Source organism: Hippichthys cyanospilos, chromosome 12 (genome assembly GCF_059441005.1).
Source record: "Hippichthys cyanospilos isolate Australia breed blue-spotted pipefish chromosome 12, RoL_Hcya_1.0, whole genome shotgun sequence".
Classification (NCBI taxonomy): Eukaryota; Metazoa; Chordata; class Actinopteri; order Syngnathiformes; family Syngnathidae; genus Hippichthys; species Hippichthys cyanospilos.
This window is the reverse complement of record NC_142380.1, coordinates 11,437,057-11,462,988: the sequence shown is the minus strand read 5'-3', so window position 1 is coordinate 11,462,988 and position 25,932 is coordinate 11,437,057. Positions and strand designations below refer to the sequence as shown.

At 39.5% G+C, this 25,932-nt stretch overlaps 2 protein-coding genes across 2 annotated transcripts in view; both read right to left on the bottom strand.

The window, feature by feature from the left end:
* Positions 1–16,558, bottom strand: part of prkci (protein kinase C, iota) — a 34,006-nt gene extending 17,448 nt beyond the window's left edge. The window contains exons 1-7 of the mRNA XM_088429674.1: positions 16,207–16,558; positions 7,492–7,613; positions 4,875–4,964; positions 2,693–2,743; positions 1,363–1,448; positions 875–1,012; positions 553–607 (exon numbers count right to left, since the gene is read on the bottom strand). Of these exons, the coding sequence (XP_088285800.1) occupies positions 553–607; positions 875–1,012; positions 1,363–1,448; positions 2,693–2,743; positions 4,875–4,964; positions 7,492–7,613; positions 16,207–16,289 (625 nt within the window). The 5' untranslated portion in view covers positions 16,290–16,558. The remainder of the gene's footprint in view (positions 1–552; positions 608–874; positions 1,013–1,362; positions 1,449–2,692; positions 2,744–4,874; positions 4,965–7,491; positions 7,614–16,206) is intronic.
* A 1,999-nt stretch (positions 16,559–18,557) lies between these two features.
* On the bottom strand, positions 18,558–25,288 carry dapk3 (death-associated protein kinase 3). Its single transcript, XM_088430439.1, has 9 exons — positions 25,215–25,288; positions 24,475–24,621; positions 23,006–23,366; positions 21,962–22,091; positions 21,812–21,860; positions 20,831–20,857; positions 20,587–20,739; positions 19,941–19,986; positions 18,558–19,447 (listed from the first exon to the last, which is right to left on the bottom strand). Exons 2-9 carry the CDS (start codon positions 24,534–24,536, stop codon positions 18,917–18,919), a joined length of 1,359 nt encoding a protein of 452 aa, XP_088286565.1. The 5' UTR covers positions 24,537–24,621; positions 25,215–25,288; the 3' UTR covers positions 18,558–18,916.
* Positions 25,289–25,932: the final 644 nt, after the last annotated feature.

Here is a 25,932-nt window from a genome sequence, read left to right as displayed (position 1 = left end):
AACGCATAGAACAAACTGAACAAAAATCCTTTGAAATATGATCCTGAGTACATCACTGAATTGAAACAATAGGAAAATTTTAGATAAAAAAAACTAATAGCTACAAAATATGCTTAGGAAAAGTTCTGTAAAAAATTCATTTTGAAATCAAAACTGAATAATATAAAAAAAAAGGACTGATTAATTAAATGAATATGAAAAATAATATAATTAACTGTGATAATTAACAGAAAACTATAATTAATGTTTGCATGAAACGAGTTGAACTTGAAAGAAAGCAATCAAAATTCAAAATTTAACAAGGAAAACAATACATTTATGTAAATAATTAAACATATTAGATTAATAAAAACTGAAGTTGGAATGAATTTACAGCAAAAAATATATACGTACTTGCATCAGACAATAAAAAAAGTAGAGCATTAAAAACAAATTGTGAATTTCCAGTCCGGAATACGACACTGAATTAAAAAGAACGGGCCATAATTTACTGCAATAAAAATCTTCATGAATGCCATAAGGTTGTCAGTATTTCTGTAGGCACATCATTACCTGGTTGTTCCGATGGGTCTAACTGACTGGGTGGTTGACCAGGCATAATCGGTTCCTAAACATGTAAGTCAGAGCATTGGGTTGGTAAATAACATGGATGTCAACAAGGGATGTCAAAATTAAGTGACAATTATTCTCTGAGTTCTTTAGTCCTTAACTTTCGAAAGCAGAATTGGTTATCTTTTGTATCAAATCACAATATGGCATTTGCAAACGTGTGCTTTTACTTTGGAAAACAGACAGTTTTAAAAAGTTTGAAAAGAGCATCTTTGACTGTGACAGCCCTAATAGCAATGCTTGAAAAAATTGAATGCCACATCACCTGGATCATGGGCCGACCACACTCCACGGTAACCAGCTTGTGGCACTTCTTGTGCACCAGGAGTTTGCAGTTGATGCACTTGTAGCCCTGTCGGCCGAGACCCCAGATACGGTCCGTGCAGATGGCACAATGTGCTCTCTGTCCACAGTGGTGAGAGGACCAAATAAACAACATTTTATAATAGACATGAGACCTGTTACACTCGCTGCTTGGGGCAAATGCAGGAGGGTTTTAGAGTAGCTTGAGGATGACATGGATTTGGATTTATATGTTTTTTTCTCAACTTTTTTTAATGATGTTTAGCCATCACACCGCCACGAAAAACAAACCAGGTGACAGGTACTGCGTAATGCTCCTATTTAGAGAGGATTCTTTGTGAAGACACCAAAGAGACTATATAGTGATATTGACCCTGCTAAAAAATAATGCTTCCCACATGATGCAAACAGTACAACCATCAATTCAGAGTATTCAGTGTGATGCCGTACCCTGTTAAAGCGTTTGGCCTGAAAGGCATGGCCACTGGCAAAATAGAGCTTCCTCCAGCGCCGCGCTCCTCTCCGATATATGGACTCTGTAGGGAAGGAAAATAAATAAAGGTCGCATTAAATTGGCTTGTTGGTTACCAAGTTGTTTTAATGTCAAAACAATTCCTCCACATTAGAAGTAACATAAAATGATTTTATTTGTTCCAGTCAGACTGCTCGAACTGTCTAGCTTTTAAGCAACATTTTAACATCAATAGCTGCAATGCAGGTGAAAAGATAAGGTAATTATAGTGCTGCCTTAAAATACAATATTAAATTCATCCCATGACCATGCTTTTAACACAAAACAAATAATCTCTTCTACTGAAATTAAAAGAAACACCATTAATCCGTTTAGCCTCAAAACCAAAACAACACTGTTGCAATGAGCATTTTAAAAGAGTAAAAAATACTCTCCATAATATTGTATTTCACTTACGTTTCAAATCCCTAATTTTATCAGTATGTTACTGATTTTAGCTGTTCTTCACTGATAATCAAGACTATATAACTATCTTAAAGCGCTGATAAAAGGGTTTACCGCCGCTACATAGAAACTATTTTAGGTTAGATTTCAGCTAATAAAACTAAGTTATTTTTTTCTGAATGCAGTACCAGTCAAAAGTTTGAAAACATTGTATAATTCAGTGTTACATCATTGTTTGAATATTTCCTGATTGATTGATGCTCATAGGATCGACATTATCAAGAAATAGGGATGGAATTATTTAGTATACACTTTATTAAAAATAATGTGTTTCGTAATCCATTCACGGTATTGTGTAATTAATTAAAGGGCCTATATCATGTAATATATTGTAGACATTTAGTAGATTATAACAATGTTAGAAGGCAATTTTCTTAACCAAGACAGCACCAAAGTGCCGTTTTCCTCCATTTACACATCTGTGAGCATTAATGTACTCTCAGGACCAGCCTCTCCCGAACAGAGTCAGTTAAGTCAATCATTGAGTACCACGGCCGCAACGCTCATGCAGACTAAACACTCGCTCGCATTCTCCTAGCAGTCACTACACTAGGACGATGTCATAAAAGGGTGCGGCAGCCGCTCGATGAGAGGCAGGATTTAAGGCAGCCAGATGTCTTACTTCTCTGTTAGAAATATAGCGAACAAAATAATTCATATTTTATAAGAAATTGAATTGCCATTGTGTCAAAGGTAAGAATCATATGCATGCCTATAATAAACGGTGGAAAGTTTAAAATACAAGAGTACAGGCCCTTTAAAAGCTTCAGTCATGTATAGTAAAAACAAAAGGGTTGAACTTACTGTCCTCACCAGGACACGGCATGCCAGGTTTCTCTGGTATACATGGGAACACTGAGGGACAAAGAACATTTCAGGTCGAATGGTTTTCATCAACTTAAATGGAACCACTCATTGAAAATGGACTTTTTAATAGCTTGTATTGGTATACAACTTGGCAAGTGGGTCTCTGGAGTGCCTGCCCACCTATCAAGTGTGAAATTAAAGACCGGAGCAACTCTTTTGCTAGTTGCCCATTTCCTAAATTGTCTCAGCTTGCACACAAGTAGTCTTGCCTCGTTGCAATTCCTGGCTCTGACCCTGGTTGTCATGGTAATGCAAGGTAATCCAGAGCCACTGGATTTCTATTTGACACACTGCTGTCTAAATCAGGGGTAGTCAATTCTGGTCCCTGAGGGCCAGTCTCCTGCATGTTTTGTATGTCTCCAGGCTGCACCACACCTCATTCAAATGATCAAACATCAGCGAGGTCTGCAGAAGCTGGATAACGATCTTGATCATTTGAATCCGGCGTCTTGTGGCAGGGAGACATATAAAACACCCACGACACCGGCTCTCGAGGACCAAGATTGAGAACCCCTGGTGTAAATACTGTATCCGCATCAATGTCGCTGGGGGATATGTTTTGAAATGTTCAAAAATGCTAACTCTTTTGACTTAAGCATGTTGAACCCCACAGTGTCAAAAGTCAATCTGCAGCTGACATGTCGCCTCGGGTGTCTGACACGTCGTCAGTGCACTGCATGCTGGTTTTGTGACGTGCAGAGATGACCTGAGAGAAGCTGACAAATGTGTGTATTTGTGGGCTTGTGCTTGCGAAAGACAAGAAGCTTGAGACCAAAGGCAACGCGACTAGAGGCAAAGCGTGGGCCGCAGCCGAGAAGCTCATTAGCGAGGAACCCGAGACCCCCCCCCCCCCCTCCCCCACGTCTGCTCTTCTTTCACCAAGTCTCTTGCACTTGTGAACCCAATCCTCACTTCCGACTCAAACAAAACGTAACATTAACCACTGTATGAACGCCAGCCCCCGGTCACACGCCTGTCAATTAAATGTCGGTTACATGTAGGGTTGGGTGATCTTTCTAAAAAGAAATTTGATTTCCGATTTCTTTCCTCCTCTAATTTTTTAAAGAAAGAAAAATGACACAGAAAATAAAAAGCAATGTGTTGCTTTTATTTTAGCTAGCATTTTACATACATAATTCCCTCTTAGAATTAAAGTGCAAAACCCCTTGCCTTACTGACATACTTCTGAAAAGAAATAAAGAGTAGCAGAACAGTGTATGAGATTGATAAATTGCTAACTTTTTCAACTTTCTTGAAGATAAACATTGCAACTTGTATCACTTACGATACAAACAAAACGATGAGGATAAGGTGCTGCAATTTCTGTATACCAGCTATACAAATGACAATATGGCATTCTATTCTATTCTATCACAAGAAAGACCTGAGGCATGTGCTTGTTGCCCTCACTTTTTTTTTTTTTTTTTAAATACATTTTTGACAGGGAAGAGCAGCCTGTCTACTGCCTCTGGCTTGAAACATGCCCTGCTGCATGTTGACAATTCTGCCCCAGTCTTTTCTACTGTATATAAGTATGGGTGCTTGATCTTTAGCGATGTACAACAGCGGGCGCTTCAGTGATCGCTCTCCATCGTGCCCCGTACTTCTCATGTGTACTTCCTTGTGTAAATGACCCCTGATGTAAGACTCCACAGTAAGCTGCTTTTTAGCAAGAGTTTGTTGGGTGACGCGGTCTTGTTCTCCTTGCAAAGCTTGACATTTTACATACTCTGGTAGGTGCCTCAGTTTTAGTTGCGGAAATAAGCTTGTTGAGCTGCTGCCTTTTGTTGCAATGGCTTTCAAACACATGTTGCAGCCGCACTCATGAGGGTGAAACGCGCTGCATCAAATAGGGAATGAATCTATTAAATTTAAAAATTGTATGCCATAATAAAATCTGAATTTATTGAAGAAAAAAAAATCAATATATCACCCAAGCCAAATTTGACATGCCTAGAATGTATTTGTGTAGTTTGCTAATTAAAAAAAAAAGAACAAATCAATGATCTCGCACAAGCTAAGCGGCGTCGCTGAGGCCAGTGGGCAAAGCTCCTGCATGAGTAAATGATGTTTTGCCAGGCAATGAAGCTCAAAGAAGAAAAGGAAGTGAAAGGCTCACCATGAATAATGAGCTCAGAGTCCTTGTTGAGCTCATATAGGCGCAGTGCTTCTTCCAGCTCCAGCTGAGACGACACGGTACATGGATCACCTGTTGTAGGATCAAAATGTGGAAAAAAAGGTCTAATTTTCACTGAACCCACAGTAATACCATGTTTGCATTGTTAAGAAGTATCTGGAATGAATATCGAGATCTTAACTTTTTGGCATACCGCCCAGCACGAATCTCAAGGCACCCTGTATTCAGATTTACTCCAAAGTGATTAAATTCTCTTCGCACAAGTATGACAAATGTGAATGTTAATGTGTATAGCTTGCAGCCGAAAACATGATGCTTCAGAACTTGGCAATAAAATTACTAGGGAAGAAACACAACTGCCTTTTATATTCGAAAAAGGCGGTCAGGCATCTTCAACATGTGAGAAGTTTTATTTCATTTTTGTTTTATATAATTCAATTAACATTGTTTCCTTTGAGTATTTTTTGTACCTTTAAAACACTCACAATTGGCATTCCCTATCCAAAGGAACAATCTAAATTGTAGTTTAAAAAAAAGCATTTTCATTTACATTTTTAGGCAAAGGAAAAAAGTAACAAGTTAACTTGATGAGGAGGAAAAAAGAAAAAGGAAAAATTTTTAATGAGATAAAACTATACACCCGGCCATTGAATTCAAAGGTTGTGAGGATAAAAGGTGTGCTTTTCTGACATTTAAAGGTGAAATTAATAAACTGAAGGTGAATGTGTAAACTTAAAGGACAATTTGAAATGATGAAAAAAAAATTGTAAATGCAGTTTGAACCTTAAACATACTTGTCTTTTTACTGTGCAATTTTTGGGACCCCGAACATTTTTGTTGAGACCCATAGGTTTTAAGTATTTTAAGTCCCAGGGACCCTAGTTTTCAGAGGTAAAATGTGCATTGAATAACCATGGGTAATATTTTACTTCTCTTGATAAGGCCAACCTCCGCATGCTCTATCGATATCAGGAAAAACAATGTAGCACTTCATTATGAGCATCAAGTAGCTTTTCTTGCTCCAACAAGCTAATGACAGCACTGATTACATATGGCGAGAGAGTCTAATTAGTTTTGTCATGCTGACCTTCGGGCTGAGGGGAGAGATCCGACAGCTTCATCTCGCCTGCAACACTAACACTACCTGGCTTATATGAGGCTGGTGCTGATGAGCAATTGTTCGGTTGGTTAACATTTTAAACAGTAATTATCGTTATACCTGTACGTATAATGGGGGGGAGCGAGGCTCAGACGAATGTCGGACCAGCAAAATACTGTAAGTTGCATTTCAGGAACCTTAATGCACTAATAAAAATGGTAGCATTTCTTTTACCAACATTTGATGGTGTGTAGCCGAAGACATGAGGGGGTCAGGTTTGGCAGTCTCAACATTGTTTCCCTGCTTTTTGTGGATTTTGTGGCGCTGTTGGCTTCTTTAGATCGGGATCTCCAATTCTCAATGGAGCGGTTCGCAGAAGAGTGTGAAGCAGTTTGGAATGAAGATCAGCGCCTTATAATATGAGACCATAGTTCTCAGTCTGAAAAGGGTGGCGTGCCCTCTCCAGGTCAGGGATGAAACCATGCCCAAATGGAGGAGTTTAAATATCTCAAGATCTTGTTCATGAGTGGGGGCAGGATAGAACGCGAGATTGACAGGCAGATCGGCGCAATGTCTGTTAAGATGCAGACTCTCTCCCGCTTCTGTCGTGGTGAAGAAGGCGCTAAGCCCCAAGACGAAGCTCCCTATTTATAGGTAGATCTATGTTCATAAACACAAGCTGTGGGTCATGACAGAAAGAATGAGAACCCGGATTCAAGTGACCAAAATGGGTTTCTTCCGAGTCTCCGGGCTCTTCTACTAAGAGAGAGGGTGAGAAGCTCGGTTATTTGGGAGGAGCTCATAATCAGGTTGCTGCTCCTCCATGTTGAGAGGAGCCATCTTAGGTGGCCTGGGAATCTGGTTAGGCCTCCTACACACCTCCCTGGTGAGGTGTTCGGGGCATGTTACACCAGGAGGGGTCCTTGGGAAAGAACAACGACACGCTGTAGAGACTATGTCTCTCAGCTGCCCTGGCCAGGGGGAGGAAAGTCTAGGCTTTCAGCTAACGGTGCTGCCCAAGACCCCGATTTTAGAGCTGTAATGTCAGTATGTGATGGTTTTGCTTAAGGTTTACACACCTTCAGAATCTGATAACGTCCCATGCCTAATGCTTTTTCCTTGACGAATATTGCACAGTATTCAATTGCGGGCCATGAGTATACAATAGGTTTAAATTGGAAAAAAAAAATATTGAGAAAGATTTATGTTGTGGTGAGTATCTAAAACTCACTGGATTGCATACTTAAGATTATTTTTGCATGATGGTATGTATCAATCTAGTATTATCGTAGTTTGGAAATAATAAGCACAGCATGATGATTTAGATGGGGGTGGCTCATATTGCATGGATAATTGCTGCTAAAATATCTTTAATGTAATAGATCATTGGCAGTGTATTGATACAATTATCCAATCAGTTGTAGACCAGAGATGCACAATCCCAGTATGTTATGTAATTGGTGTGTTTTTAATAATTGTCATCATGAGCTGAAGACACACCTTCTTCGTCGATCCACTTCATGGTGAAAAGCTGGTCATTTTCCATGGAGCACATGTCCCTGACTTCGCCGTAAAGGCCCTCGTACGAGATGGACGGCTCAAAGTGGGTGATCATGATGTCCCTGCGGAGAACACCCTGGTTAATCACACATCTTTTTAAAAATTAAACGCCAAAAAAGCAGATAAGAAGTGTGTCTTTAAGGTATTAGCACAGAATTAGTTGAAAATTATAGTTAGTAGTCAATGGTGTTTCTACCCAAATTACTTTCATTTTGACACTTTTGATTCAACTTGACAAGTTGTTTTCATCAAATAAAAAACAAAAGTAATTAACATTTAATTTTGGTGCAAACCAGTCTTGGTGAACCTGTCTTGAATTGTTTTCCTCATCCCCCAAACGTTGACACAACCGAACGCTCAAAACGTGGAGAAGAAATACAACCATCCATTTTCTAGATCTGCTTATCCTCACAAGGGTCGCAGGATTGCTATTGCCAATTCCAGCTGGCTTTGGGCAGTAGGCTGGGACACCCTGAATTGGATGCCAGACAATCACAGGGCACACAGAGACGAACAATCACTCACACACCCAATCACACCTAAGGATAATTTAGTATGTCCAATACACCTGCCATGCACTTTTTTGGAGTGTGGGAGGAAATCTGAGTGTCCGGAAAGAACGCAGGCTCGGGGAGACCATGCAAACTCCACACAGGAAGGCCGGAGCGAGGTGGATTTCAACTTGGGACCCTTTAACTGTGAGGTGGCTGAGCTGAGGTGGCCACTGAGCTGTCATGGAGAACAAATTGTTTTTAATAAAAAATGTAATATTGCAAATATTTTTTAAACAAATTACATTTACTTCGACTGGCAATTGCTTGTTTTAATAACTTTAATAACATAATAATCAAAGGTGAAGATGTGTATTTATTCAAAAGTAATTTTAGAAAGTATGTTTTTATTTACTGTATATTATGTCTGAATTTCCATGCATAAGCTGCTGCCCTCACAACCCGACCCTATCAGATAAGTAAAAGAAACCAGGCGGACGGATGGATTGTTTTTACATTTGGCCCATTCAAAGTTTATATTAAAGGAAAAAAATATCAGCCCAACAAGACACCTCCACCATCACTTGCAGTTGAGTAAATAATTGGCCTTTGTGACGCCATAAGGAAACTCTACTAAATTGAGCTTGACCAACCGCGGAGGTTTAGCCAACAGACATTACACATGAATCAGGGATAACGAGGGTAGTAGTGAGTGACCAAGAGCGTTCACCCCTGTGGAGGGGATCATCTGTCTTTCGTTTCATAGCTTTGTCTCTCGATTGCCCCCCACCAACCAGTCACACTGATGTTTACAGCCAGGGTGATGGCAGCCATAAGCTTTTATGCTTCCGCGAGCAACACAGGTCATCTAGTCCCTGAACACACAAGGTCAGAAAGGGAATTGTTTAGAACATGGGCATTATTAAAAAAAAAAAAAAAAAGAGAGAGAGACAGAGTGGGGTGGGGTGAGGGCTCCCTGCAGGCTCAGGAGCAATGTACTGACCAATGTAGCATGGCTTTTACTAGCATGCTACAAAATGGAGCCCGCGGTTCTTCATTAACTTGAGAGTTTTGTGGCAAGATGACAAAGGATAAACGAACCCCGGAGTAAACAAGGATGATGACAGTACACACTATGATGCCATATTACGGTATCTGTAAAGTTTGTCATGTGAGTAGGTAGAACCACAATTGGAGTCAAGTTGCTCTGTCGAGTGGAGAAGTTGTCAGATTGTGGTCGCATAAAGACAAAACATTTAAATAAATAAATAATTTAAAAAATGGTTGGACTGCTGCCACCACATTGGCCATACTTAGCAGTAGGACTGTCTGATATGACTGAAAAGTACAATACAGTCCAAACTTTTGGACACTCCTTCAAACAGTTGTGCATAATATGAAAGTTAACAGTAGTCCAATGGGGCTGTCAGAGATGTATTTAACTGACTTGTATTGACTGACTTGTAACTGAGATGCATTTAACTGACTTCTTCAAAACACAATGGTCCAAACCTTACTGATAAAGCAACAATTTCCACTAATTAACCCTGATAAGGCACACCGGTGGCATAAAAACAATTTCAAGCAAAGCATTTAAATACTTGACATTCCCTTTATTATCCAGCTCTATTTGCTAAGACTGAAATATTAGAAACTACCAGTACTTCCAGTCAAATAGACAATGGCCTGGCAGAAAATCCACTTGAATAAATATATACGTTTCATTTGCACAGTACTAAATGTCCTGCCAAAAAACAACACTAGGTAGCATATGCAGTTATGTATTTCTGCAGCCAAAGGTCAAAATTTAATAAGAAAAGGTACATTTTGTCTAATTTCAATAGTCTAAATGAAATGTATACTGGTTGGCCCATATTAAATGATGTGTCACTCAACTTGTAGTGCTAAAACAAAGGGACAGCGTCACACTCAATGCCAGACGGCTGAAGGCACAAGAAAAAAAAAGAAAGACAAAAAAAAAAGAACGGTGGCATTGTAGAAACTCTCCGCATCAGTGGCATGTTGCCGACTCCGCCTCCCAACCTGCCGCTAATTTCTCACCCTCCATTCTCCAGTCTGGTGGTGTTAATCATTGCCTATGAAAGAAGTGGGGGTGGGGGTTGGAGAAGGCTGGCAACTACACTCCTCCAGTCTGATCTGTCCTATATGAGCAACATGGCAGCTACATCCTCTTTAGAGATGACAATACCAAACAGACTGCAGCAGTTGATGATGAATGTGTCACATCTGACCGGATCTAATACATGGGTATCCACCTAATACAAGACCACACTTAAAGCTCATCTCAGAAATTCAGTGACCATAATATCAGGGTTCTGTAACACTAAAGGTGACTCCAATAATGCAGTCACTGAAAACGTGTCTATTGTGGTGGACGGTAAACTAAAAGGCTTTGGCAAAATTCTTGGGTGTGACCTAAACAAGATTGCATTAAGTCTCGGATTCTAAACTTGCTCTATTCATTTGGTTCATGACGAAGCAAGAACTTTGCTGCCTTACCACACGTGAATGGTTATTGAGCCAGGAGACGCATTTTGCATTCATCTCGGGATGCAAAAATGTCACAGAAAGTATACACAGTAAGCAGAAAGAATGCTTAAAAGAATCTGTTTAGTTGGACACAAAGCTGTTACGTATGCTGTTGTATGAATGGCAGCTGCTGGATGGGCAGGTTAAGTGTTAAGTGTACCTCCTGCCATCTAGTGGAAGAGCAATTAAATGTCTCTGTTACTAGATTTTGCTGACATAAATGGATGAAAATAGAGCATGTAAAATAGAAAATAGAGCATGTAAAATAATGGCTGTTAAAATCTAAGATGGTTAGAATGCTATTGATTGTCCTATTAATTAATAAATAATTGTATTAAATCTTATATTTATTTTTAATATTAATTTGAATTTTTTGTTATGATTTTAAAAATAACAAAATTGATATGTTCCTCCACTGTTGCTGCAGGGCGTTTTGCCCTCATGAGCATTAGTAGCTTCACGTAGTCCTTGTTTGCTTCTCACACACAACAATCTGTGTTTTTTTTTTTACTTTTATTAACTTTTGATTTGTAAGGAACATTCCTTTCCCCACAAAAATAGCATATTGACAAATGCCACTCTTTGAAACTAGCTAAAAATTTGCACTGCTTTTTTTGTATAAAATAAAACAAAAAACTTGGGAAAAAATGTACAAGAAGGTATAATATCATTACTCAGGAAATCGCAGGACCAAATTACGTGAAAAACTGTTGCCCAAATGAAAAATATGAATATTTCTCAGTACATTGATGGGTAAATAGAATCTATTTAGTAGGAAGGCGGGAGCAATATACATCACGGCGCCAACGTGATTGAGACCCGCGATAGGGAAAAGCCACTTTTAATGCTTTCCGTCACACAAGTTTGCAAAATTCTACAAGACTACTGATGAAGTGACGTTTTAAAAGGATTTAAATTGTAGTAAATGAGAATCCTGATTCTTATGTGAATCAATTTTTGGGCACACCCCTACGAAACAATTATTCAAAGGCAGTTCAAGGCTTTGTTCTGAATACAAGTACAAAAAGGTCTTGGTTTATGATTACATTCCTTCAATGGCGGTGAATCCCATATTTGTGTGTAAGGAACACACTATAGTCCATTACTAACATATGCAACTAACTGCTACAGTACTTCTATGAAGAACACAGTTATTAATGAAGCAGAACTACCCATCACTGAGTAAAAGTCAGCAGCTGTGGCATGAAGTTATACAGACCTGGTTTCTTCCCTACAGTACACTCAAATTAGGCAAGAGTTGGTGAGGAGAGATGTGCTGAGGGGGTTGAGGGATGGGGGTTGGGGGAGGGCCTTGTAACCTGTGCCTCTGGCGGCTTAGTCGGACTTGGCGGTCGCATCTGCCCGCGGTGAAGCTATTTGTCACTGGTGAGCACTCAAGCAGGAGGAAGGGTCAGGGTGCCTCCCTGAGCTTCCACGAGCACCTTGGGCCATCCATCTTCACTGTCATAACCACCACACAAAGAGGAAATGAGGACCACTCCTGTCACACCTACACACCATTTCTCATAATTAATCCTCTAAATGATAAAACTTTGTCACCATACTCTAAAAAAATTAGAGACCTCAGGTACAAAATAAAACATCCTATTTTACCATTGCCTATATTGAAAAAGGAAAACATGATCTTAACTTTAAAATATTGAATCAATCTGTCACAGTCAATATTCAGGCGTCGATCAGTTTAAAAATATTATAAATAATGGAGCATTACATCAGTTGAACTAACTCAATTTTAAAAAATTTATAAATAATATAGTATTACATCAGTTGAATTAAATTGATGGAAGCTTGAATATTGGCTGCGACGGACTACAGATACTTCAATATTTTTAAGTTAATATCATGTTTTGTTGTTACAGTGTAGGATTCTTCCTTCAGGTATGGGTCCTTGAGACGTTTCATGAGTCCTCTTTATGATAGACTTACAATTATTTTCAGAACCCAAAAAAGACATCACATTTTACCAGAATTCACTTGGGTTGAGGATCAGTAAAAGACAATTCAGACAAAATGTGTTTGGAGTTAATGTATCTATGTGTAATTCTCTGGCAAACAATCTTGCATGTTGTGATGCTAATACAATCAACTGTATGTATGATACACTTATTTAAGAGGGTGGACTCAGTTTCATTAATATAAAAAGGGAAAAAAAGTCATTCCAAAAGTTAAAAAAAAAAATAGTAATAACAACATGATAGGGGAATCTTTGAAAGTGTTCTGACCACCTGTTTCCATGCACACATGCATGGAATGGTATTAGCACAAATTCCTGTAGCTTTTTCATGATGGGCTTTTTAGACACCAAACAAGTCAATAAACAGCATGCAGTCAGGTGCTGCGTGCCATTTCGCCTCATCTGCTAAATTCAGCTGGAAGCATCGGAGTCTTTGCAACAGACGATCAACTCCCCACAAAAGGGGGAGTAAATACCTTCAGATAATCCCGCCGTTTCCTGCCTGACTACATGCCTAACCGAGGAACCCTCAAGCTGAAGTCGGCGCCGTAAGCAACACAATGAAAGCCTACGCTTATTGTGACTTAGTAACGCAGGATGTGATGAGTAAGGGTAAAAAAAAAAAAAAAAAAGTCTGTGACAGACCGAGACTGCCACAGCCTGACACCAGTCTGCTGATGTAACTGATAAAGAATGAACACTTGAATGATGAAGGCCCAGTCTGAGGAAACTACAATAGAACCAAATATAGATTTAAATTGAAAGTAGTCCAAACCCAAAATGAAGAGCGGCAGCTTGCCACTATTCAAAGAAGGCCAACTCTTCTTTGGATGGGAAAAAAAAAAAAACATTTTGAGCATTCATTTTCACAAGATGTAGGGTGTTGCCAAAGTAGCATCTTTGACTTTTTGGTAAAAAGGCTATTGCTACAAACTGAGGATGCCCTGTATTCACATAGTTTAATTAGTGGAAGAACAAGCAATTTTGAAGCTATGTGAAGCAAGAAGGTGAAATTTGTTATCAAGCAGCCCACTAAAAAGACTCATATTAAAGCTTTTAAAGTCTTAAAACAAGGGGTCCTGTGTTTATAATGGTATCTACCTACATGCAACAGCTCATGCTTATGCTACTTCCCTTAAAAATGGAACTTCAAACAAAGAACTCTTAAGTTTTTAGCTGGACACTTATCCTGGTAAATTCCACTATTTTTATGGTAAGGTCTGGTAGGCAAGGTTTTTCCAAAAGTTGGTCAAAGGTGAGCTTCGATGATCTTTGCTCAATTTGGCACAATCATCCACATCATCATTTCCTCTTTTGGGTTGGCATAGCTGACATTCCTGAGCAGCATGTTTGAGATGCTTCCCTGAGACGTCACTTAATGAACAAACAAACGCGCGCAGGAAGAGCCTTCCTAGGTGTGTCGCCGGGGCATCAAAGAAATAAAGCGGGTGCCCGGCCGACGGGACTCGTACGACACGTTTTTCAAGTTCTGCTCCAATCACTGGCTCCATCACAAGGAGAGAGGTGGAAACATTCACAGTGACCGGTCTTTACCGAAAAAGCAAGTAGTACAAGGATTTTTTGGTTTTGGAGGACTTCTATTAATATCACTACCGAACCTGCTGATCAGCACATTTATGGAGCCACGATGTTGCGCCTTTTGGATGTGTTATCAGCACCTATCTGACACTTTGACATCTTCTCTAAGCCAATTTGACACTTTTAAACCTGTTTCTATAACTTGTCTGAGATACACACACATTTTTATATATATATGTATATATATATATATATATATATATATATATATATATATATATATATATATATATATATATGGAAGTAATTTTACTTTTTAGCAGTTTGTGAGAATTTTTTGGTTGAATGCTTTCAAGTGTTTCATACAACAGAGGAGGAGTGCGGTAGAGAAGTGATTAGCAAGTCTGCCTCACCAGTTCTGAGGTTCTGGGCTCTTAGCCACGGCCTTCTAGAAAGAAGTTGGCATTTTCTTGCAACATTATAACAGGTACTCTATCTTTCTCCTGGATCACATGCATGTTGGCTTTACTGAAGACAACTCAATTATTCACGTGTGAATGAGAGGTTGAACGGTTGAGTTTTTAATTGAATGGTGACTAACTGGGGTATACTCTCCCACTTTCCATAAAGTCACCTGTTTGCTTGCGTCTAGATGTGCTACTAACAATCGATTGATAAATTGTTGCAGAACCTGTTTAACAGAAAATCGTCCATATGGTATGTTTGGAATTTCATCAGTATATAAATTGTAATCTACAGAAATGTAGTATTCTATAAAAGCAGAATGATTATCTTTATATTTAATTTAAAAATAAATCGTCTTTTTCACATCTTTTTCAAGAAAATAATGATAATCATTGATTTATTTATTTTACATACAGTATTAGAGACTTAACCGGTAAGTGGATCACAAACTCTTTGTGTATTTTCGGCACTAGAAATAATAAAATGTCCAACTTGTAAGCAACAATAAGAATAACAATGTCAAAATAATCAATTACTATAAATAAGAAAGATTAAACAATTATTGAAATTTTCAAAAATTGCAACCCTACTTTTTGCACAAAGTGCTGCATTCACTGTAAGCTGAGCAAACTACTGTACAGTTTTATTTGTGCAATTATTTAGATTTGTGCCAAATGCATCTGGAAAAGAGCAACACTATTTAGCATCACTGTTTTAGTCTTACTAAACCAGAATACTAAACCAGCCAATTCCGCTAACAATTTTTCAGCCCTGCTCATTTTTACACACTATGATATAATATCTACTCACAGCAATGGTAACAGTTGTTATCAAACAGTTCTGTGTGCCCACAAACGGCAACGATGATTTAACCCCATTCCGGTGAATAGTACAATTTACACCATAATGATGAGTGTTGCTTTAGAAAGTAGATGTGTTGGCTGTCAACCAGTCCAGAGTATATAACTCCTTGCATTACAAAGACAGGTGAGAGAGATGAGGACAAGCGGTGGAGAAAATGGATGAATGGATTGCCTCAAAAGCTTTCACAGGCCCCAAAATCGCCCGGGAGCCATAGGTTGCCCATCTTAGGTACTACAGGAAAATACCCATCCATAGATACTTCCAATGTCACACAATACTCACATAACTTTGAGCCACCTTGTAGTGTATTTTAAAACCACTATTCAGCTTTTAACAGTCATGAGTGACGAATGCGGTGTCATAAATCATCAACAGCGGTGATTCGAAAAAAACGGGCCCTCACTGAGACATCCTATTGACAATTAGCTTCGATGGCTAATAGTTTTTAGCAAGACTTTATTCTCCAACTCTCATAACTTGACCATCGTCTGAAAGAATAGAGGGTTCAACGATCTCACCAAAGTCATTTAAAAAAATAAGGATGCCGTGTTTTAAGTGCGACACAAATAGCGTTAATGCCGGACAAACCACAGCTTGTCCACGGGTTGTCTGGACAGTTTCACCTGTCTGTCAAGTTTACCCCATACTGAGCTAGAGTAGCCACTAGCTTCGTTAGCTTAGCTGTCCGCTTGGCTGTCTTCTACGACAATAAAGCTCGGCAGTATCGTTGAGAAGGCGAAAAAAGACAGGGGGACACCGGTGTTTCCTTACCCTTTGTAGTAAGCTTTTACCCGGACTTGGTGAGAATTCTCTCCGGGGTGGGACATGGTGCTGTCCCGCAACGTCGGCATCATAAGCTCAGCCGTGGTCAGCCAGAATTTACTGAAGCTCCCCTTCCGTCTCCGGCTCTTTTCTTTTCTTTTTTTTCTTGTGTTAGTTTTGTACCACACCCCGAAGACCTATCGAGGACCGTGCGGAATTTAGCGAGTGAAATACGAAGCAATCTGGGCATTAAAAAAATGAAAAATAAACACCTGTTTGGGTTATTACAAAATGACATGTAAAGTAAAGAAAAACTTGCGGGGTCCGCCAAACAACTCCCTACTGCATAGGCCCAGTCACGGAAGACACCATTGTTGGAATGTTTGCGGGGGTGGCGCTGAGTGTAAAACGGAAAGGCGACACATTTTACTTTTCATATACACGTGCATACAAATGTCTAACAGCTACTACGTCGTATCAAGACAAATAATGCAAATACACGCCAAAAAGTAAATTATCTAGCTGTATAATCTAACAGCCTCTTAGCTGCCATTCCCGGTATTTGGGGCGAACCAACTAGAGATTTCGTGTGGATCGAGTGATTCACGAACAAGTCTCTGAGCTCGGATATTACATACACCCCGAGGATACGTGGCGCATTCAAGTGCTCTGGCTCAGAAGTAATGGCAACATTAAGCCATAGCGTGACAGATGCAACGGGGCAACTTCAACAAGAGAAAAAATACAAAACATAAACACAAGTGGGTCGCAAAAATGGTTTTGAAACCATCTCAATGGCAGATAAACATGGTCAGCAAGGTGTTTTGTTCATCCCACATACTCTTGGATTACGTTCTTGTTTTATGTTATTTACATTTTAAATCTTTCCCTCATAATTTTAGGCCAAACATGTTTAAAAAAAAAAAAGTCAACAATCACATTTGCATATGTTATCATCACCACGGCAACAGCTGACTTCAAGGAAATTTTAGCAATAGACAACACCCGGGATGCACATCAAAATTATCGAAGAATCGAAGAATAGAATAGAATAGAATGCACATGACAAAGTATTTCGATATCACTATACTACTGTATACTATATTACATTAAATTCATACTACTTGTAGACAATGCCAAAGACACAGTGGTTCCAACCATGGGTTTGATCGAATCCTTTGGGTTTGGTGAGCCAATCTGAGGGGTTCCACAGAACAAGCCACACAGAGTGTTTTTCACACCGCATTTAGTATCGTGAAAATGTTGTTTTTCGATCACAAAGGGCTAATGTGTTAAGAAATGACTCCAATGACTCTTAACAAGGTTAAAGACCATTGCCTTGAAATGAAAGGATTGTTTCGGAGTACAGCTATTATACAGTCCCCACAAAATCTGCATATTTTATTGTATTGGAAAGAAAGCAAGGCAAGGCAATAGCTGAGCTAAGGTCAAGTCAATAAGCCAAAACCAGGTCTAGCAGCAATCTAATCCAAGCAGGTCTTTATGCTCTTGGGAAATGTTTTAAATGTTACACTGTTTTTTTTCTTTTCTCCCAGGCCATATTTTGCACCTCATTAATCATTTTTTTTCTAGTTGTGTCCTAAAGCAGCTTGACTTCATTTGCTGCAGTCAGCAGTCTATTTTTGTAATGCCTGCAGCCACGATGGCAGTCACCTTCTGTCACCTATATCATCCCAGGTAGGAGTGCGTTCAACATTAACAGTGAAAATGAAATAAAAACACGACGGCATACTAGGTTGTGCTGCCATACCTGCCTACAGATAGGAACTTGAAGAAATGAAACCAATATTTTTCAGAAATTTTTAAAAGGTCACTCCGGGTGTTAAGACGACACCAATACCATCGTGGATGATTAAATTGGCATAAACACACGGAGGATAGATCAGTTGTTTATAAGACCATTTAGGCATTAGGACAAAGGACATCAGACTGAACGGGCAGAGATTAGAGGAATCCAATCCTGGTATTCAGACAACACCATGGGAGCTGTGCGATTTTTGAAAGGTCAGTTCAATAACTAGACAGCACTGAGAACAGGAATGAAGATCAGTACAGTATTAAATTGAAGCCAATCCTAGGATTAGACATGCCCTGAGACCTCTGTTATTTTTTAGAGTGCGCTTGAGGAATGAAAGTGTGTAGCTGCATGGAATTTATTCCGGATAGTAGACTGCACCCGGGACCACTGAAGGAACTGCTGAGCAGATTCTAATCCATTATGATACCTACGTTGTTTTTTTTTTTTTTTTTTTGACAGATGAATTCTGGTACCTACACGAGAATCGCAACAGTCATATTTACATAAGAGTCAGCTCCGGTATAAGAATCTATCAAAACAGTTTACAAGTAAAATATTTATTTGGAAAAAGCTGTCAAATGTTGTCAGCTTGCTTACACATATACATCAAAAAATATATTTTGAAAAGTTGCTATAATCATAAGTGCCAACATAGACATGAAAAATATGAAAAAAGAAAAAAAAAAAGGAATGTTTGAGGTGTGCATAGATGACAAACTATAACAATATTTCAAGTTCTTGGTGGCGGGTCATGTAAGCAGAGGCACTGCATAGATGACACTGAAGGCTGATGTTAAGAACAAAAACAAAATCATAAAAAAAAAAAAAAAAAAAAATGGAGTTGAGCCAGGCGAGTAAAAAGAAGTGTAAAATAATAAATTAAAGGTAAAGGGCGCGGCATCAAGGCCTACTCTCTTGCCTGTCCTTGTCTGCGGCAATGGAGCGCACCAGCTCCTCTACCCAGCGCACCTCGTGCGCCACCTGCTCGGCCAGAGCCTCGTAGCGATTCTCCAGGCGTCCGAACTTGCGTTTGAGCGCGCCGGCGGCCTGCGCGGCTCCTCGGGCATCCTCCTGGCTCTTCTTGCGCTGCGCCTGCGTGCGCTGCAGCTCCTGACGGACGGCGCCCAGTTGGCCCGAGATGCCGCGGCTCTCTTCCTTGTACCAGCCCTCCTTCTCCTCGTAGATCGACAGCAGCGCGGCCACGTCGTCGCGGCACGAGCGCCGGTTGCGCTCCAACTGGCGCAGGCCCTGCTCGGCAGCCGCAATCTCCTCCAGGACTTGGGAAAAGCGCTCGAAGTTGACGTAGGTGTTGTTGGGCGGCATGCTGGAGTGGGACTTGATAGTGTATTCCTTCAGACGCGTGGTCTTCAAACGCCGGCGCTCCGGCTTGTGCTCGCGCTCCTCCGGCCGCACATTGCGCCGCTTGATCACCTGGATGACACCAAAGTGGCACCGTCAATTTTGTATTGACAATTTTGTTTGACATTTGTATTTTTTTGTTTTATTTTTGTAGTTTTCCTCCAATATTTGTGAATTTTATTTTTTCCCTAAATATTTATATCTTTTTTTTTTAAATATTTGATTGATGCATGGCTATTCATTTGAAAAAAAACCTTCTCCCAAATGTTTTTTGCATTTTTGATTACAAAAGTGAGATATTTTGACATTTTCCCAAATATTTGTGTGTAGCATCTGTGTATTCTTTGGTGATTTTGTGTTTTTGGTTAAATTTGAAAACCATACTACTTCGAAAGTGATTTTTTTCGTGTGTGCGTAAAGTATTTTTGTCTATTTTTATAGGGGACAATATTTCAAACATTAGTTGGTTGGCTGTCATTGTGTTCAAGTGCAGCTTGCTTTTTTGTTTTCTTATGGAACAATATAGGACGGACAACCACGATAGTGAAAGAAGATGGCAAATCACCTTAATCCATGGATGTTCAAGGCTGTCATCAATGGTCATTCTCTTCCTGCAATGACAAGTCAGTCAGAAAAAGACAGCAAAGAAATGTGAAGAGCCTTACTCAGGGATTTCACATTGCGCATAGGTGTGGAACTCCAGGCCTTGAGGGTCGGTATCCTGCATTTTTTTTTCTTTTCAGTTTTCTCTTCCCAACACACCTGATTCAAATGATTAGCTCTGCAGGAGCTTGAAAATTATCCTAATCATTTTAATCAAGTGTGTTTGAAAGTGATAGGGTTCAAAAACATGCAAGATACCGGGCCTTGATGCCTAGAGTTTGACACCTATGCCATAAGGTGTTGCGCCTCCGCTTAGCTGTGGTGCGCCACCACAACAACGCTGCATACCCCTAATCACTGCAGGCACCTCTGTCTGTGTGTAGTGCTTTTTCTTTGAAAAACCTGGATGGAGATCATGTCCTTTTTTTTCCTGTTTGGTGCTTTTTGAATAGTTAAATTGACCGTGGAGCAGGACCAGATTTTTTAAATCCTGCGTAAAGTTGGCTGCCGGCACAGCGCAGTGCATTAGCATGGCCCGAGCGCAATACAGCAGAGCGGAGACGCAAAGCAGTATGTGGAATTCAGGTGTAATTGAGAAAGTCTCCTACTTGGGATCTTTGACCAGAAGGCGTCGTATGAAATCTTTGGCCAACTCGCTGGTATTGCTGAAGTATTCCTCGTCAAAGTCATAGTTAACCGCTGAGATGTTGGTCAGTGTCTCCTGCTTGGTCTCGCCAAGGAATGGTGAAGCACCACTCAGCCTGCCAATAAATGCCCGATATTTAGAGGATGTCCGAGTGAAACTGCCGAGATTTGTTAGCATGCTACCCGTGTGGCATGCGTGACACTTACAGGATGTACGTGATTACCCCAATGCTCCTGCACAGAAAAAGAAAATATGGCTTGAAAATGTCACATGGGAAGCCTCATAATGCACATGTGAGTTAAGTCTACCATAAATTGTACAGATGCAGAGAACCAGAAAAAACAAGTTGAAATGAAAGAGAAAAAACAACACGAGTTAAAATATACAATAGGATATGAATTAAACAATAAAGAAACAAAACATTTGCACGTATTAAAGATGACCATAAAGCTCACAAAAAGTGTTTTGGATGAAATACAATAACAATTCTCAGTGTTGACGTAAAAATCAAGTAAATAACACTAACAAAATGACTAAAACTAGAATTAAGAGAAAAGAACAAAACAAAATAAGATATTGAAAAATGTCAAGCAACGGAACCTGCATCTTATGTTTATAAAACAAACAAAAACTATAATAAAAGCAAAAATTGCCTCTTGTTTTGTTTTTGTCAATTAATTTCCTTTATAAGCTTTCGGGATTCATTTGAAATATATCCTTTTCAAGTATTGCTGTATCCATCTGTATCAAAACCTTTTTAAATCTTGCACTCAACAAATACTCCACACAGAAAAAAAGTAATACTTAAAAATAATAACCGAACTAAAATGAAGCATTTTTGAAAAAAATAAAATACCTTTTTGAATAACTCATTAATTTGAACTTAAAACAATTCAAAACAAACTAAACTATTAAAAAAAACCTGCTAAAAAAATATAAGAAAACACTTAGAAGGTTAACAACGAAAATAAAAACTGCCAAAAATCATAGTCACACAGATAAGATTGCACTGACGAAAACGAAACTACCATAAAACCCAGAAAAATTATGCCAGCTAAATAAGGACTACGGTTAATCCTGTATGGTTGCTCCTGAACCTCGTTACAAGAAGCCCAAAGCAAATGTCATGAAACATCTGCAGTGTGTTGAAGAGTGAAGTCACAGAGCAAAGAGAGTTGGTGTCTTACCACATGTCTGCCTCCAGTCCCAGCGGTTCATAGTTGACTATTTCTGGAGCTGCGATGCACAGAGGAAACAAGATGTGAATGTGAAGCAGATGTGGAGACCGCAAAAAGTTGCTCACTCTGCAACAAAGTGAATACCGCAGCGAAACCCACCTACAAACTCTGGTGTTCCAAAGATGTTCTTGAACTCGTTGCCGGCTTTGATCTGATGGGCGATGCCGAAGTCAATAAGCTTTATCCTGGGGTTGGGAACGTTCTTGTCCAGCAGCATGATGTTCTCAGGCTGCAATGAAATGGAACAATAGCAAATGGGCAATGATTGATAAGAGTCATAGAAATACAGAGACTGCTGTATGTAACAGTGAAAATGCCTGGCAAACAATTTGAAGCAATGCTTCTTTTGTTGACCCCCCTTTTTTTTTTCCATAGACCTCCTTTTTCAAGAATTTATGCGGCGGGGGATTTTTTTCGATGCAATTACAGTATATTGGCTTTCAATCATATGTGGATCTCCACCAAAGAGTGGTTGTTAACTGTACCGTGAATCACACTGGACAATTTTGAAATATGTCAACTATAAATACAATAAATGTTTCATTTCTTAAAAAAAAAAAAAAAAGACAAAAGTCAAAAAATAAATAGGTCATCATAAATCCTATAAAAGTGGCAAAACCCAAAATAAAACTACTAAAAAATCTTTTAAATGTTGCAAACGTTAAAAATACAGCAACCGCAAATATAAAATTGCTCATCTTAAAATGAAGCTACCAAGTTCAGCAAAACAAATAACACTTATTGGAGTTCAAGTACAATTACCATCGATCGCGGAAACGTGGCACAGGGTGACTGGAATTTGACTAATATAGCTCATAAAAATTGTAAAAGGTAAAAAACAAAAAAAAAATACCACAAATTTGCTTGTAAACCTGCCTTAAGCATATAAAACTGTGAAGAAAATTTTGCACATAGAAAAAAAAAAACAGCCACATATCTTTGCATAAAAAGTGGAGTTTAGAATACAAAGGTGAAGCTTTTAAATGTACAGTAATTTGCAAAGAAGAGAAACCTTTGAGCTGTTCTAAAATTAGTACCAGTATTTTGAAAATGTTCCCTAAGTATGTCTACACGTGTGAATGCTGAGTAGTGGGTGCCATTGGATTTTACAGGTGTACCTCATGAAGTGAGGAGTGTCCATACCTTGAGGTCAAAGTGCGCAATGCGCTTGGAGTGCAGATAGTGTACGCCGTCCAGGATCTGCTTGAGGAACTGCGTGGCCTCCTCCTCGCTCAGCGACTCCTTCTCAGCGAGAAAGTCGAAAAGCTCGCCGCCGGACACCAGCTCCAGAATGAGGATGACGTCAGTCTTGTTCTCGAAGATGTCGTGCAGCGTGATAATGTTGCTGTGCTGGATCTCACGCAGGATGTTGACTTCGCGCTCAATCTCCTCGCGGCTTACGCCCCGCCGGCTGGACGACAGGCGGCGCTTCTTGATGAACTTGGCGGCGTACTCACAGCCCGAGCTCTTCTCTCTGCACTTGCGCACGATGGCAAACTGACCGCTGAGGAGAGTAGCACAAGCAGAGGGTGTGTGGGTTTTTTTTGGGTGTGCGTGCATGATGCCACCATAGTTCTATCAGAAGAAAAGTGTGACAATTATTATGTGAAGCTAATATCATGAGAAATCCCCTTGGTGGCTACAGAAACCTACTTCAGCAGAAATACACACACACGTACAAAACACAGAAAAAAAAACACACAAAACCACTTATTAAATAACAGATTATTGGTTTTCTTTTCATTTACAAAAAGCTATTTTGCCAGCTAGACCACATTTAATTCGGTTCGGTTTGTTTAAAACTGTGACTGTAAGGTTGTCAGCATCAAACAGTCATTTTTGCCTATTGAACTGACCTTGAAAAGTCCAACATCTCTTGCTAACCTAGTCGTTAGCTGTTAGCTATTAGCTGCTGATGCTGTAAACAAGCCCCATATTCTAAAATGTCAGCACTATTATATTTTTTTAGAATACTTCATTAGCAACTGAACATAATTTCAGGATGATATGTTTGACATTGGCGTCAACAGTTTGTGATGTTTAGTGGTTTATTTTTTTACAAATGCCAGGAAAACTCTCCTTATGTATGGCTAAATACTTGTGAGAACAGCCATTGACATGCATTTCCTAGCCCCTAACCTTAACCCTTTATTGGGCACAGCGGCCGCTTTTGGCTGATAGTCTGAACAGGCAAAAACGGCCCTTATTGGGTACACATTTTTCTATTTTTAAGTCCTAAACAGGTAAGAATTTCCAGGGTTTTAGAGGAATTTAGGAATATGTTAGAATTTAAGCAATGCCTATTGAGGACACTTTCGGCTGTTATCCCTGTTTAGACTATCAGCCGAAAACAGCCGCTGTGCCCAGTAAAGGATTAACGCTCAGGAATGATTCCCTAACCCTAACCTCAAACACAACCCAATTCAAATCCATACTCTAAAAGTAAGTCTTGCACTTCAAAAAGAGGTCTGCAAAGATGAAGACCAGCCTAAATGTCATCACTTCTCCAAAATGTCCTATGTTGGTATAAAACTCAAATCAATTCTCACAACTATAGACGTACAGGAACACAAACACATGCACACGCACAAGATGTCTGCTGCTAAACATACCTGCCCAGCTCTTCTCCCATCTCATAGTGCAGCTCCACATCCTCTTGCCTGAAGCCAGCCATGACGTGTAGGCTGCACCAATGTTGCTGGCTCGGCAGCCTTCCTTTGTGTGTGTCAGTGTGTGTTGCACTGCAAAGACGTGGTTACCTACATAAAACAAAAGAGTTGGCCCCAGGCAAAACAATATCCAAACTGACATCACATGCTCTTTCTTCCCTTTCCTCCTTATTTGGCCAACAGCGCTAAAGATGATGTCAGCGAGCCCCCTGCATTCCAGTCCTACTTACATCACTCCTTGCCAATCAGCCTCAGTTAAAAGGACTATCGAAGTGACATTTTAACGCGTTTCTAATAAGTAATGAGCAGTAATTCAAATGGAAAACTCAAGTGAAAACAGCTTTGATTTAACACAAAAAATGACAGTCACTCGCAACTTTGAGATGACCACAGTATTGTGACATTAGGATTGGAACGATTTGGAAGAGAAAAACTTATGCATGAAGCCAAAACATAGAGACAATTTTGATGGGAAACACGAAATAAACATTACAAATGTTTTGGCGAGCCTAGAAAAAAAGGAACAGTTGGGACTCGAGACGGTAGTTAGCTTAGCAAACCAGCTAGCTTAAACGAGCCGCTGTTAAAACGCCGCTTGACGGTCATCGGAAAAAAAAAGCTTGAGTCAATCTTATTTGAGATTTAAAAAAAAATTAAAACAATTATTCAAGAGGGGTACTTACGTTTGTAGAATGTTACTGATGCCGCATTCCGCTCTAAGTAACTGACCGTCTGAGCAGAACACGGGAGAGTGACAAATACACAAAGATTCCGCTGTGGTTTGCCAGAATAAAAGCTTTTGGAGGTATGGGACGTCGTAGCTAGTAAAACAGATGAATACCTTCAATAATTTTAAAGTTTATAAAAACATATACTGTAATTACGGGTATCTTTTATTTTTTTGTCTGATGAGTTAATTTTGTGTCTTTCTCCCTGTGAAGTGTTTTGTTGCGAAAGAATATTTCCTTTATTTTCCGGTGTTTCCGTACACTACCAATGCAGGTAAATAACTTGGCAGAAGGAAAAACATATGGGATGACGTCTTCACGAATTTAACCTGCTGCAGTCAAGAAGTGCACGCGACGTTTAACTTCGAAAAATAGTACTAAAGCACGACACACAATTAAGAATTCACTACATTACGAATGGTAAGACGAACACTATTAAGATATTTTTGAGTTTTGTGAGCTAAGGTCTCATAAGTAAAATGCAGAAAACAAGAATCAAACCCTAACTCGGGTGACCATTGACGCTGCTGTAATTCCTATTTTATTCTGTATATTAAAACAGCGTTCCTTCGCGGTAGGGACTTTTATTTCTTGTTTGTAACTTTAGAAATTGTTCCCCTTGTTTTGTTATATTTTTGAACATTCAATGCCAGGGACGTATTTTTATTTTTTT

Excerpts from the sequence above, each read along its gene's own strand:
- dapk3 (XM_088430439.1), bottom strand. The coding sequence starts at position 24,536 with ATGGCTGGCTTCAGGCAAGAGGATGTGGAGCTGCACTATGAGATGGGA. Across the intron at positions 23,367-24,474 it reads ATGGGAGAAGAGCTGGGCAG|CGGTCAGTTTGCCATCGTGC; the intron begins GTATGTTTAGCA and ends TACTCTCCTCAG. Across the intron at positions 22,092-23,005 it reads TTGCGCACTTTGACCTCAAG|CCTGAGAACATCATGCTGCT; the intron begins GTATGGACACTC and ends ATTTCATTGCAG.